Raw genomic sequence first — 15,590 nt, forward strand, 5'->3', positions numbered from 1 at the left:
CTAACCCTTGTGCCCTCTTCCCATCTTCTTATCTTATCATTAATTGGTAGGTAATGAGATTTGAAGTCACTCATTATCTTGGCTGCCTAACTTGCATGGCAGAAAATTGCATACTGAGCTAAGCAAATGAATTAATCAGTAGAAAGCCTCTTTTTTCCATGCCTAGCTGGGATTTCTTTGATGGGTATAAATTGTTTTGAGCACTAAATCCTTCTTTTATCTTTTTCCAAATTGGGTTTTAAACACGTGCTTGAAAAATCACTTGGGTTTTTGGAAATTGATTAATTTGCCTTTTCATTTGTGTATGCATCATCTTCACATTTCCCCACCCTCTTTGCAATATATTGCACAAAAATGCAAAACCCACAAGGGATGTCTGCCTTATTGCTTTCACTGTTACATCAATATAATATGTATGTTCTTGTGCCTGGACAAATCATATATATATATACTTAAATTAAGAGTTGTGTAAGAATTTACTTTTAATTTTCATGTTTAAAATAAAAAAATTTACTATTTTTTAATTTCAAATTAAAAAATGAAATCATGCATATTGTATATAAAAATTGATTTAATTACATTTTTATAAATAAATATTTTTAAAAGATATTTATCCAATAATATAAGAATGTGTGTAAATTTAAATTCTTGTACTCATTATACATATTTTTATTAATTTTGCATAACTTTTTCAATATAATTGTAACAGTTGTAAAACTTATTCTAACACAAAATAAATTTTATGTTAAATGTTTTCTAAATTTAGAAATGACTATTTAAAAAAAAAAAAAAAGTAAAATGCATGCTTCATAGTCTAGGAATATCAATGACGCTTTTATGTCATTGCAACTATAGAAAAGCGAATGATAGAGGTAGGGCCATAAGCTTCTCATGGATGGATGAATGAAAGGTGATTTTTTTTATAAAAGTAGAGACCATAACCAAAAATTGAAAGTGGGGTTTACTCATAAGGAAGAAGTTCCTTTCACTGGGTGCAGTTTTTCGGTATAAATTGAAAATTTGAATCCAATTCATCAATTTATTCGATTTTTCAATTTAAACGGTTTTAATTTAATTAATATTATTATAAATTTTAATTAATCAATTTGATTTTGAGTATTTTTATAAAAATTCAAAAAAATTTAAAAATTAATTTGATTTGATTTTTCATTTAATATCAATTTAATTTAAATTTTAAGTGAATCGATTTTTTAATTTTTCAAATTCAGTTCGAAATCAAATCTTATAATATTTTTCTTTATTTTAATTAAATCAAGGTATTTAAAATTAGAAAATTTATAAAATTTCAATTCAATTTATTTATTTTTTTCAGTCATTATATTTAAAATTAAAGAAATTTTTTTTAATTAAAAAAGTAATTTTAAAGTGATGCATGATTATACATATAAGAATACATTTGAAATGTGATCTTAGAAATTATTTATTTCAAATGAAGCAACAGTGATGCCAAGAAAGATGTCTCAGCACACGGCTGAAGCTTCTTCATGACAAGCCGCTTGCAACGCCAAGCCAAACGGAGTCGGACACTTTCATATAAAAAGAACAGTCATAAAAATTGGTTGCTGGTTCATATAGACTCCTCTCAGCTCTCACCATTAAGACCTGTTCTAGTCCTATGTGACTATGGCCTTGAGCCTTGAGCACCTCCACCTCAGTGCAATTAATATTTAATAGAGCCGCCCCTTGAAAGAATGGAACCACATAAAGCCCCCCCATTTCTGCAGGGCAGCACGTAGAACTGGCAAAAAGTGTTTGATGATGGTTCTTTGAGAAACCGTCAATAATGCAGACATCGGAATGGAGTTTTTAGAAAATGAGTGTCTATATCCTTTTCCGAATGCCACTTTTTGACCTCAACAAGCATTCCCATCTTACAGCAAAGGAAAGAAAAGCAAATCTGGACTATTTTCATGTACATGCTTGCTTCCAACTCTTACGTTTCTTCATGAATTAGATTTGGATCTTGGAGTTTTGTTTTAGGCATCATCCCTTGTACAAATTACTCAAACTTAGAAGTGAAACATGACAAATGATGGCCAGGCGACAAGAGAGAATGACGCTCTCTAGTCAAGTGAAGAATCCTGATTCTGGTCCCAACCAGTGCATGCGGCAGTCCATGCTCCAACAGGCAACAACCAGTCCACGCCTTCATTCCTCTAATGCATGATTGCGAGTTAATTTCAAAATCAGGTGATCCCAAATGAGCAAGGAAATATGGCGACTCTCTGTGGGCAGGCTGGCCAATGGGGCTCTCTATTCTCAGGACCCCAATTCAATGATTAATGTCTGAAAATTGAGGTCCTTTAACAAGATATACAAGGTGAATTTGTTTGCATCAAGATACCCAAGCCAATATAAATAGAGCAATAATTTTTTTATTTTTTTTTGCCAAACTAACCTTTATTCTACAAATTGTACACTGATTACTTGTGAAAACGTCCAAAGAATGGTCTCTTTCTGCTCTTATGCCACTGCCTGATCAAATTGTTACCCTCCTAGTATCAAGCACAAGGAACTGTCATGCATATTAATTCCATGCGCCATTGATGAAGCTCCGTAGGCTATTATCAGATGTTGAGAATCTAGAGGTGATATTAATTCCACGAGCCAGTGTTTCGCATATTTCTTTTTTTTTTTTTTAACTAAATAATCGTGCAACTGCAGTGCTTGATTCAGCTCCTATATTTCAGTTTCTTTTTTCTAAAAAAGAAAAAAAAAAAAAAACAATTCTGCAGCTCAAATTTGCAATGCCGGTCAGTGTTTGAATCTGAGACTTTGCAAAGAACACAACTAGTAATGAATGGACGGTGCTACATTTACAATGAATTGGCCATAGGGATAAAACACAGTGACAACGAGGATATACCCATGTATGCTAAATATGGCTACCGATCAATAAGTAAAAGTTGCATAAACAGAGCCAAATATCTAATCATGTTAGTTCATAGCTTCTAATTCCATGGACTCGGCTGCCGAGCATCTCTAAATGCTGAGGTGCCACCAGATGCAGCAGGGGAAGGAGAGGATGCAATGTAATTTGTTCCTGATACAGATACCATTGGTACAATCGCAGCAGGAACTTGATGTCCTGTTGGAGCAAAGCGCGATGGACTACTAGTGGTCCCTAAACTCGGTCGAGAGGGATATGGAACCTGCAAAGAATTGCAGCAACAAAATATAAACACCTTGAATCAATATAAAGTAGCTAAATGAAAGATGGGCAAGATCCAAATGTGGCCGCTACTCACCCCCCAATTCTTTTGTAACACAATAATTTCCTATTATCATTTATCTAGATGCAACTCATAGATGACGAGGAACATGCAAGTATATTAGTGTATAATTAATTTAAAGGGGCCTGATTTTTTTTTAGGTCAAAGAAAGGGCCCTGATTGACATGTGCCATATAGCTTAACTCTAAATTTTGCACTTCTAACCTCCATATTTTGGACAACATATTTTATGAAGCCATTATCCTCAATCTAATATTGTAAATTGCCAATCTCACATGTTTTTACTTCTTTTGAGCAGCCTACATATTTTATCGGACTGCAGCTTCTTGGCAAATAAAATTTGATGATACTTTTCTGCTGCCTATTCTTCCAAAACCCCTGTAAAATCACCTAACAGTGGAGGAACCAATATTGAATTGCTACAAATGAACCCTTCATTCTACCTAGCTTGGTAGCCTACAAATCCCTTGCACAAGTAATCCAATCAAGAATGGCACATTTTAGACATCTTACTGGACAGGTTTCAATGACTAAGATCATGTAAATTATAAGGTGGCCGAGAAGCACAGTTATCCATGAGGCACCAACCTTGTGGGTTCAACAAGTGGAAACTACATATATTCCTAATAATCTCCCTCGGAGAATGTCTATTAAAAAGGGGTGTGTTAAGACATTATAATTAATTCAGACACTCAACTTGAAGCATCAATTGATTAATCGTTGATAGGTGCCAATAATAATACTATAGCATTCTGCTAGATTTAGAACTAGTTCCAACCAGATGACAGAAATTTATAGTCATTCATATTACAGTAGACGGTGCACACCGTTATCTGTTTATATACTTTATACAAATTACAAACACAAATGCTCAACTCAATTAAGTATAATCCTAAACTAGAAGTGTCAGACATTGAATTTTTTTTTTCCCACTATTCTTCTTCCCTCTTTGACGAGCAGCTTATGGCCATGAAAATGCACCACATATATCTACTTTTTGCAGGGCAGATGTTCTCATTATTTTATTGTATTAGACCTATATATCTCAACTCTAAATTAATAAAAACAAAACGTTGATTTTTCTTGCTTGGTGCTGTCATTTCCAATATTCAATTGGGCATACTTGGCAACCCAACTTGGATTAGGGTATGAGATCAGGGTGAATAGAAAAAAGTGTTGATAATCTATCAAACATCTAGTTCAGGAAGGCCCTTAATATAAGGAGGCTTACCACATTGTGCTGAATATAAGGAGGCTTTCTTAGTGGAGACTCTGATGATGGAGATGTACTGCTCATTCGATGTATTTGACGAGAATGATTACTAGGATTTGAAACATCTTCAGTTTCTCCCCCATCCATGTCACCACCAAGATTTCCCTCTGAACCCATCCTAGGAGTATTATGCCTACTCATCGACCCAGAATCATTAGCAACATCCACTTGAAAAGGGACGGATGGACGAATTCCCATTCCTTGCATGCTATTTCGTCTCTTTAATTCCTCCTCCACATTCAAGATCTGTAAAGCACCACCAAACATGTCCAATTCTTCATTTCTTCCAGAAAGGGAGTTGGAGCCAAGAATAGCTTACAGCAACTATTTACATTCAAATAAAAATAATTCTATAGCGACAAAAGAGGAGGGTAAGATAAAAGCTTACCTGCTTTAGCACTTGTACAAGATTATGCTTCTTGGCATTCAAAACTAGTAACTTATCCTCAACTTCCTTTTTCCTTTTCTCTTTATCATTTACAACATCAGCTTTGCACATCTGACAATGCCGAACCACAGATATATGATGTGAGAAAAGTCATTAGATATGGACATTAACAATCACAAAGATTAACTTTGAACACAAGAAAGCATTTAAGACACAATATAGAATTTTTGCCTTTCATGAGGATGCACACAAGTATAGGAACATTAGCAATTTATCAAATAAATGTTCACTGGTTTGTTCAATGTTTTGCAGTGTGTTTGAATGGATTAAATGGAGGTCATATAAAGTAAAAATAAAGTAAGCTCATAGCAGGTAAGGTATAAAAACCACATCAATCCACCAATTTGGTAAGGTCTATCGACGAAAAATCAAATTGAACAAGAAAAAATGAAACGCGATGCAGCAAAATGTAACTAGTGAAATTTTTTTTAGAAAAAAAAAAAAAAAAAAAGAAAGAAATTGTCCGTTGAAATATACCTCCGTATCAGGATTAGCACACAAATCCATCTTTTCAGGCTGAAAATTCCCATCGGCATTAACCGCCTCATCCTCGGCTTTCTCAGGAAGCGACAACTCCGACAAGCCCTTTGTTTTGGCCGAGCAGTCACCACAATCCAATGTTTTCTGATCCTTGACCTCCTTAGAAGCTGAACCTTTGGAGGTCCCCTCCTCTTCACGATTAGTCCCCTCCTCTTCACGATTAGTCCCCTCCTCTTCACGATTAGTCCTCTCGGCGGCTTCCAACTTAAGCGCAGCTGGACTCGCGTTCTCCTGTTTATCAGCGTTAGGGTTATGATTTGAAGTGGTGGCGATGCCGTTAGTGGAGGAACGGAGGCGGGTGAGGGCCTGGGAGCGGCGGTGTAAGAGGGATTTGAAGTCTTTGAGAGAGATTTTACGGGTTGGCATCAGCCATCGACGAGGTACGTCCGGGACTCTGTGAAGGTTCCCCCTGTACAGCGAAATCGCCACCATTTTCCCCCCTCTTGGTACGGTTCTATAAGATTCTGTGTGCCTGTGTTTAGATCATAGCAGAGGCTGCCATTTGCTGCCGCTGATTTTCTTTCTTCTGTCAATCACAACCATTTATCTCAATCCACTTGTCGTTCCCAACTAAAAAAATAGTTATTAATGAAGCAAACGACATGTCGTTGCTCGGTTAACGGTACAATGTTCAGGCCGCTAGTGGGCTTGGGCTTTATTTTTCTGATGCAGCCTTAACAGTTACGTACTGGACTGTTTTTGGCTGGTCTATGAAAAATTGTCCAGATTTCTATAAAATGTTATAAAAAAAATTGTATATATACAATTCAAACTTAAGATGCAATAGACTTTAAACTATTATTATCCAACACTTAAATCTCTCTATTTTCATTTCGTTTAACTATAAAGTTTTTTCATTCATTTTTTCATTAATTCAAAATTAAATAATTAGTCAAATCTCTCTAAAAATCCAAATTCTTGTTTGTTCTTTCTCATTCTACAGTTTTTATGTATTAAAACAGATCAGTCTCTAAATTTAAAATCTACAGTTTGTTTAAAATTTTTATCATTTTTAATTTTTTTTATATCAAATCAAACTAAATATATAATATTAATTTTTTTAATATATAAAAACTAAAGAATGAGAAAGTAACGAGGACAATGTAAAGATTTTTTTTATATTGTACGGTGCAATAAGAATATTAAGAGAAAAAAAATAATTTTTAGAGAGTTGATAATTATTTAATTTTGAACTAAGAGATAAATGAATGGAACTACTGTACATTTGGACGGAATGAAAATAAAAAAGTTTAAGTGTATAATTTCTAAAATATAAAAACTGAAAATTATTATCTCATTACATTATTATTTTTATTTTTATTTGGCAATCAAACATAGTAATGATAATTAGCATTATTATTTATTACATTATATGATTCCATATATTGCAATGAACGTAGAGTAAGCGATTTTAGTGAAGGAATAAAATTAACTTGTTAATAAACAGAATGATAGCAATAGATCTTAGCCCTCTGTAATGTCCACTGGAAATTGAAACAAGAACCCATTAAAATGCCCTGTCATCTCATGAAAAAAAAAAATCTATAGCTTATTACGAGGTCTGCTTTACTTGTTGACTTGGAAGTAATAAACTTAGTAGGAGAATGGTTCCTCTACTAGGTTGGGGAAATCCAAGAAATTCTTGTTTCCTTGATGTAACATGGCTTCCACGAATGAAGCACTAGAGGAAGATGGGATTTGGAAGCTACTGCTGGGAATTGCCAATTCTGTTCGTTCAACTCCAACATTGTCTCTTTCAGACACAGTGACCTCGCAACCAATTTGGCCTTGCGGTATCACATTTTGTGCTTGGTTAGTTAAGTCCTTGGATGAAAGCTCCATCGCATTCTCTTGTTCTTGTGGATGATCACTCGGAAGAAATGCATCTTCGAGAAGAAAATCACGCCAACTAAAGTTTACTGCTGATTTTTCTTGGTTTGCAGTTGAGCAAGTGGAAGAAGAAGAAGACGATGATGATGATAATGATGACAATGAGCCTTCTTTAAAGAAATGATCTGAGATGGTCTCACAGTTGGAGCAACTCGAGACTTCTGTCACCAGTTTTATAGCTTGAAGTTGATCAAGAAGATCCAACGAATGGTTGCTATTAGCATCAGTGCTGATAGTGTTTTTACTGTTGAAGAAACATTCATGGATTGGTTCCAATTTAGGGGGCACCAAATGGTTGCTGATGTTTGTAATAATTCCTTCTGTTGGCTCCGCAGGTTTGGAGATGAAAGCATTCTTAAGGTCTCTAGTGAGAGACCCAATTCTGGTTCCATATTTTGGGAGGCAACCAATATTTCCATAGTCAGCTAGAATTTGAGAGAATGGCTTATGAGTAACGGGGTCTATCCCCATTTCAGAGAGCTTCTTTCTCAGCTTCGTGTTCCAGTAGTTCTTCACGTCATTATCTGTTCTCCCTGGAAGCTGTAGAGCTATAATGGACCACCTGGTAACAAAAAAAAAAAGGGATAGACAGAGGCACTAATTCTTGTAAAAAAGGAGTATTTTCACAGGCTAAAAGGCAAATAAAAATGTAAGATGATCAAACAAAAGATTGTAGACAACCCACCTGCTGCCTATTGCTGCATGAAGCCTGACAATGAGCTCCTCTTCTTGGGGTGTGAAGCTGTCATGCTTCAGATCAGGCCTCAAGTAATTAGTCCACCTAAGCCTACAACTCTTTCCACATCTCCTAAGTCCTGTACAAATGTCCACGCTCATGTATGTGCAATTGTTTTCGGATTAAAAATGACCCAGATTAACTTTAATCTCATAACTCTAAAAATAAGTAACTGCTAAAACACTGCTACATTTTAGGGTTTAGAAAATGGTATAGGTTATGAAATTACAATACTTCAAGTTATGAAATTATTACTTTAATATTATTAAGATAATAATTAATTTAAAATTATTATAAATTATAATTATAAATATTATCATTACGAAAAAATAGATAAATTACTCTCTGTATCAGCAAAGCAACGAAAATTTATTAGCGATTTTCAAAATCCATGACTACAATTAAAGTATAAGATAATAATTTATGTTCGCTACCTAATTAGACGCATATTTATAGCGGTGAAACTTTAATTTGCTTACTTCGTTTCTTCAGAAGAAAAGGTAGCAGTGATTCCTTATCCTACTGATAATATTAACAACAATATTGTAAAGACCTGCTTTCTTGGGAAGCGCAGTCCAGTTTCCAGTTCCATGCTTGGATACATAAGCAAGGATCTTTGCATCTTCCTCTGCTGTCCAAAGCCCTCTTTTCACATTCAGCTTGTCACAGCAAGGAGGTCTCCCCATGATTTTACCTACAGATTATGCAGAGTTATATAAAATCAACATATATAGAATAAAAAAATGGAGGAAAAAAGGAAGAAGAAGAAGAAATGTTATCTGTTGAATGCTGATGATATAAGAGAGGTATATAGAACTTCAAAACTCAAAAGCCAGACTTATTACCAAATACACTTAAGAGAGAGGTAGAGATCAAGGAGAGGAGGAAGAATGTGAGTTTAAAGGTAATAACAAGTGTGGAGGTAAGAAAAGCATGAAGCCTGCTCACATTTAACTAAATATGCATGATGTGTAGAGATCATTCCTTTCTCTCTCTCTGTCTCTCTCTTTTTTTAAATTCACCATAAATAAATATATATTATAGCAGAATGCTTGGTTCCAAGAGCATTTCAATATCAGCTGGTTTGAATTGGGTGAAGTTTTTGGTTCAGCTTAGTGTTAATCTAAGTAAAAACTATTCATTAACAAGATTAATTAGTTGCTTATGTGAAAAGGAAATGAGTTGTGTGCTTCCAATTTCTAATAATCACAAGTTTGATAAGAGTAACTTATTTATACAGAAGAATCCAACTAATCTAAGAAATCATATGTATAGCTAGGGCACCCAGTTGAGTGCATGCATGCACGTACTAAATGTGATCTCCCATCACAAAATTAGCATGATTAATATCATATGTATAAAGAAAATTCTGAATTTGGTCCACTATAAACCAAGAGACACATTGGTGAATCCATGTAATTTTTTCATGATTAAACCAGCTAGATATTCTAATTCTGGATTTTGTTCTTTTAACAGACTGACACAACCATGTGGCACAGCTAATCTAAGTTGTGTACTCATATTTTTAAATTTGTTCACTTTTCAGGCTATGAGGGTTTTCCTGCCTAACCCTTACTTCCTTTCCTTAATTAATTGGTGTGAATGATAAAATTAAAATTTTTGCAATTTTAAAAAGTTTATATAGTGAAGTCCACTTGGTGACAAAATGCACTAAGTTCCCACTTTTGCTAAGGTGATAAAGTAATGTGAGCATCACCTTTCAACTAAAGCAATGTATGCATTGATTTCATATTAAAAATTGTTGGATTTTGGAGGTAATGCCAATGTGAATGGTAAACTTTAGCAGGAGGTGTGTCACCATCCATTTCATGTATATTGCAGGAAAATAATACTTTAATTACTCATCAACCACATCCTTAGTTGATGTTCTTAGTTAATTATTAATTTTCCTTCATTAATTAGCATACTAATCACACAATTTTACTTTATAAAATTCCTACATTTATGGAATCAAAACCTATGAGAGTTCATAATGGTATAAATTTAGTTGAATGTTTACGCTTTAATAAAAAAAATCTTAGAAATAATTGCAGTATCAATAAATTAAAATCTAATTAACAATGATAAAGTTAGAATTATTTAGAATTTTATTTTTAGCTTAATATTTTAGTGATAAACTATTTATGTCGTATTGTAGAATATCAAACTTTAGATTTTGATAGTATCATTTTTTATACAATTTGAAAAATTAATACCAATAGAAATGGGCTAATTATAGTACTTAGGAAATTTTTATATTATTGAAATCCTATTGAGATCGGCTTATCAAGGCATCTAAAAGTGGATAATCAATAATGTTGTTAGTTGGTTTAGCACTAATTACCTTAATAATAGTTGGACTAAATTCTAATTAGCTACTTTTCATTTGACATAAAATATTTTTCATAATGTTAGGATTTGATGCTATATAGATATATTATGAGCTGTTATCATAAAGTAAGTCAACGTGTCAAGAATCTAATAAATGGATAACATGGTTTTACCCGTAGAAAGGAAGATTCGGACACCTTAACACCTGATTCGTCATTAAGGCTCGATTTTCTCTGGATAGGGCGAGTCTTGGCACAAAGTTGTCGTTATTAGGTACAATTCAGTATATTCCCATTACGCCTATAATCACTGAATCACCTATCTATTAATTGGCAATATCCTTTGTCAAGTACTGGCTACATCGTCGCTAAATTATCAAAAAAATATTATATTTATCTCCATCTTCTAAAAGTATAAAAGGAGAATGATCATAGAGGCAAAAATACATTGTTCTCTCACATAACTACTTTTGAATTCTAAAAATTATACTCGTCTTTTTTCATCTTACTAACTTGAGTATCAGAGTGACCTCGTGGGCACCCATCACCTCACATTCTCTTTCTCGCAGGTTTAGCCAATCACAGCCCAGCTCCATTTTGGCCACATCATCAATTTGATTTTAGCAATATCATTTGTTTTCGGTGCCATAAAATCTATTGAATTCTCTCTATTCATTTGGATTAAAACCAGTTTCTTATCTCTTCTCTCTTAAAAAAATATCTCTTTTACCTCTCGAAATGGCCGATAATTCGCAAGCTGCTGCTAAGGTTGCTAGCTATGAGGAGGCTATCATTCCGTTCACTCCTGGCAGTGGACAAAATACACCTCTTATGGTCAACAAAGTCAATAATGTGAGTATTGAGCAAATACTCCAATACGTCCGAAGGTTGCAGGATATTTTTGAGTAATACAAAGCTCGGGAAGAGGCGTCACTTATGACTCCTAGGGGAAGGGAGGAAGTCCCCGTAGATACCTCAAGGACTCGGACAGGGGCAATCTAGACGCAATTCAAAGGGAAGTACAAGTCCAGAGAAGAGGAATTGTTAAATGATATTCCGAATGATGCTAGCTGAAAGCGGGTATAGGTCGTTCGCTGGGAAAGATGGGAAGAAGATAAAAACCTTGTTTTTTCACCACTTCAACGAGGAGGGTATCCGGTCGAACATCATCTAGCACTTGCGTTCGCTAAAAAATCAGAACTCCTCATTTTTGTGGGTACCCAATTGGTACAGTTGGAAGAAGAAAGCTACACTCAGTTCGATGTGGTTATTGAGACAAACGAATTAGAAAGCCACCAAAATTCTTTAGCTACTAGAATGCAGCTGAGCGACCGAAAGCTTGTGGAATCAAATGACATCAACAAAAAATAGGTCTATGAGGAACCGAAGACCCATCTTCAGCTGCTCCTTGGAGACCATAATAGTATTCTCTAAAAGAATTAAGTCGTTCACACAAATTCGAGGGGAAGAGACAAAGACATGAAAAGTCTCTCGAGAAATTTGGTAGGTATCATAAAGGCGGTCTACATCTTGCTCCAATAAGATGGATAAGATGTCACTAATCGAGCTACCTTCATTTTCTAAATCTCTCTCGATGGAATGATAGGGGTCGGGGCACAAATGGGGCCATCGAAGGAGAAGCTTGAGGTAGAATCTCCACTAGGGATAAGAGAAGAGGAGGTATTCTTATTCACCCTAAGAGGAAAAAGAAAACAGAAATTACCATAAAAGTAAGGGAGTGTAATCGAAAAAGAAGAATCGACCAAATCTTTCTGAAAGCAAAGGTCATAGTTGAGAGTAGAAGTAATATCTGGGGACGAAGAAGGATTCTTATGAGACGGTTTTGATGGCAGACCTTAAATGCGTCTCAAGAAACGGGGCATCCATTATGAAAAAGCTGGACAGGCAAAGCGACGTGTGCCAAGAAGAAACCAATATTCGTAAGCCATGTATCCCTGATCGTGAGAACAGCTGTCACCTTCAAATATAAAGAATCGAAGGCCAGTGAAGAGACCTTTAATGCTACATAACAATCGCTCAAGGTAAGCCATGAGCTGTCACTACAGAATAGGTCCACATGGCAAGGATTTGATAAATGAGTAATATAGTTCCACCCATAGAAAGAAAGGCACGGACACCTTAATACCCGATTCATCATCAAGACTTGTCCTCCCCTAAATAGGGCGAGTCTCGACACAAAGTTGTCGTTATCAGACACAGCCCAACGTATTCCCATTACGCTTGTAATCGCGGGATCACCTACTTGTTGGTTGGTAATATCTCTTATCAAGCAACCAGTCACATTATCCCCAAATTATTAGGAAATACTATATTTATCTTCACTTTCTTACAGTATAAAATGAGAAGAATCATAAAAACAAAGGTGCGATATTCTCGCATACCACTACTCTTGAATTCTAAAAATTATACTCATCGTTCTTCACCTTACTGATTTAAGTGTCGGAGTGGTTGATTACTTTACATTCTTTTTATTGCAAATTTAATCAATTACAGTTCACCTTCATTTTGATAAATCATCCATTTGATTTCTACAATATTAAATACTAAAAAAATTAATTAAATATATTTTTATAATTAAATTATTTTTTAAAAAATAATTTTTTAATGAAACGTTATTTTTAAAATTTTGAGAATTGTATTGATGCCATAAATTTTATGCTTATACATTTATTAAACTTCTTTTATTTTTGTTATAATCAAACAATTAAAACATATTTTTATAAAAAAATATTTATATATAAATTATTTTATGTAAAATAAATAGCCAATAGTGAAATTCGTGCAAGCATAGCGAGGAGGAAAAGTCAGAATAGAATTTGGGAAACCTGTTTGCAATAAAACATTAATTATTCCAAGAAAATTTTTAGATAAATTTGATATATTATAAATTTAAAAAATATTAAAATGCGTTTATTTTTTAAAAAAATTCATTAATTTATATTTTAATTTATGATTTATATTTTTTTATTATTATATATCCGACCAAAGAAACACTAGCGATATTTATTTAAAGAGGGCTTAAAAAAAGATAATTATCTAATATTTTTTTATTTTATTGATTGAAATGTATAATAATTCATTATTAGTTAATAAAAAATATAATAAATATATTTTAATAAATAAAATAAAGAGTGTTAAATAGTCATGTACAAATGACTGTTGCTAGAGAAATAAAAAATACTCGGTGTTAACATTATTAATTTAAGGCCCAAAAGAAATTAATTTTGTGAATATTAAAATTAATTTAAAATAATAAATTCTGGGGTTTAAAATTTAAAGTTAAATGAATAGTAAATGATTAATTTAAAATTAATAATTCATTTATTTTTTCAAAAATAGTATAAATAAAAAACCAAGCTCATCCATGGTGAAAGATGTCTGGCACGTGACACGTCCGCATCAAGAGTAGGCAATTAATGTTGTGTGTTCTGAAAATAGCGTAAGCAACTAATTATGTGGAATCGTGAAGACTGCTCAATTTTGAATTTTCTTATCGTTTGATTCCCTTTAAAAAAAAATTAAAATTTATTTATATTTTAATTAATGGAAATCTTCCAGAGCATTTAATAATTAAAAATTATCTCATTCGAATGTATAAAATTACACAGCCTTTAGATTTTAAATAGGATTATTAGAATAAAAAAATCTAAACTTTTATATTAATTTATAAAAAAGAGAGAATGGTATTCACAATCAATTCATTGTTTCAACATCAATGTATTGATTAATTACTGTGGATAACCTCAATTATTGCTAATTGTCACTTCAATTATCATAATTAAGATTTTGGATTCTTCTATCTTGGGGTTTAATTTTTCTTTTCAGTGCTGAATTTTGACCACAGCCGACTTCTTTGAACTTTTGTTTTATGGTTTTCTTCTTTTTTTTTTTTTTTAATTCCAAAATCCTTCAATTATGAATTTTATTTTGTTTTACTCGTTCCAAACATGTAGGAACTATTCCCCTCAAAAAAGGCACGTATCTTTATAATAAGAAATACTTGACCTAATTTTATAATAAAAAATTAAAAAGAAAATAATACTTTTTCTATTTTTTATTTTTTATTATTTTAAAATTATTATTTACTCTATTTTTAGATTATAATAATATATAAATTATTATAATTCTACTTTTTATTTTATTTTAATAATTTTTAAAAATATCTCTTAAATATTTAATTATAAAATAACTATAATTAAATAATTAGCAAAACAAATTATATTTTAATTGAATGATTTAAAATTAAAAAATAATTAATTAATTTTATTAAAATAATAATTTATTAATAATTAACTTTTAATTACATAATTAACATTTTTATACAAGTAATTAATAATTTTAACCTATTAAGTTATTTTTTTAGAATTTTATTTAAAACAATATTAAAATAGAATTTCAGTAAAAAGTATTTTAGATCTATATAAACACTATAATATTTTAAATAGAAAAATTATAATAACTTAATTGTAAATATAATCCATTAAATTTAATCTTACATAATAATAATAAAAAAATAAAAATATTATGAATAATTTTGTAAATCTTATTATTTACTTCCTTTTTTACTTTTATATTTATTATATATATATATATATAAAAGAGAAAATTAGGGAACCACATAAAAGAAAGGAAAGACAAGTGTAACAGCGAATGGTATGAAAAAAGCAGGTGTCCGTTAAGTGTAGCTGACGTGGCACCTCAGCGTCTGCGTTCCTTTTAAACACAGGTAGACTTTTCAAAACAAAGATTCCTCCCTCATTCATTTTCATGCCTCCCCTCCCCTCCCCTCCCATTTTGTTCACCCACTCGCAACGCTGTCTTTGGTAAGCTACGCGCTCGTCTTTTCATTTTCCCCTCTTTTCATTTTTAATCAGTATAACTTAAATTAATTGATCCTCAATAGTTTGATATCAAAATTAATAGTCTCCTTTGCATAATTCTTCCTATATATTTAATAAATTAATTTAATATTCCTCCCGATTTAATCGATCTAAAATTTTTAATTAAATTTATTTGACATTCGAATAAAAATATAGAGATTTAATTTAATTTATATTCGTTATTAATATAATAATTGTTATTTTTTTTATAAAAGTAA

The 15,590-nt window shown here is 32.4% G+C and overlaps 2 protein-coding genes across 3 annotated transcripts; both read right to left on the reverse strand.

The window, feature by feature from the left end:
• Positions 1-2,753: 2,753 nt before the first annotated feature.
• Positions 2,754-6,037, reverse strand: LOC110630648. 2 transcript variants are annotated; one of them, XM_021778160.2, is made up of 5 exons: positions 5,708-6,037; positions 5,453-5,665; positions 4,916-5,026; positions 4,486-4,773; positions 2,754-3,173 (listed from the first exon to the last, which is right to left on the reverse strand). In XM_021778160.2, the coding sequence occupies exons 1-5, from the start codon at positions 5,945-5,947 to the stop codon at positions 2,973-2,975; spliced, it is 1,053 nt and encodes a 350-aa protein (XP_021633852.1). In that variant the 5' UTR covers positions 5,948-6,037; the 3' UTR covers positions 2,754-2,972. The 2 variants fall into 2 exon arrangements, with proteins under 2 accessions (XP_021633852.1, XP_021633851.1); XM_021778159.2 differs by having other exon boundaries at positions 5,453-6,037.
• A 951-nt stretch (positions 6,038-6,988) lies between these two features.
• LOC110630771 (transcription factor MYB35) lies at positions 6,989-8,833 on the reverse strand. The gene is made up of 3 exons (XM_021778344.2): positions 8,695-8,833; positions 8,091-8,220; positions 6,989-7,967 (listed from the first exon to the last, which is right to left on the reverse strand). The coding sequence occupies exons 1-3, from the start codon at positions 8,825-8,827 to the stop codon at positions 7,109-7,111; spliced, it is 1,122 nt and encodes a 373-aa protein (XP_021634036.1). The 5' UTR covers positions 8,828-8,833; the 3' UTR covers positions 6,989-7,108.
• Positions 8,834-15,590: the final 6,757 nt, after the last annotated feature.

This window comes from Manihot esculenta, chromosome 14 (assembly GCF_001659605.2).
Source record: "Manihot esculenta cultivar AM560-2 chromosome 14, M.esculenta_v8, whole genome shotgun sequence".
Taxonomy (NCBI): Eukaryota; Viridiplantae; Streptophyta; class Magnoliopsida; order Malpighiales; family Euphorbiaceae; genus Manihot; species Manihot esculenta.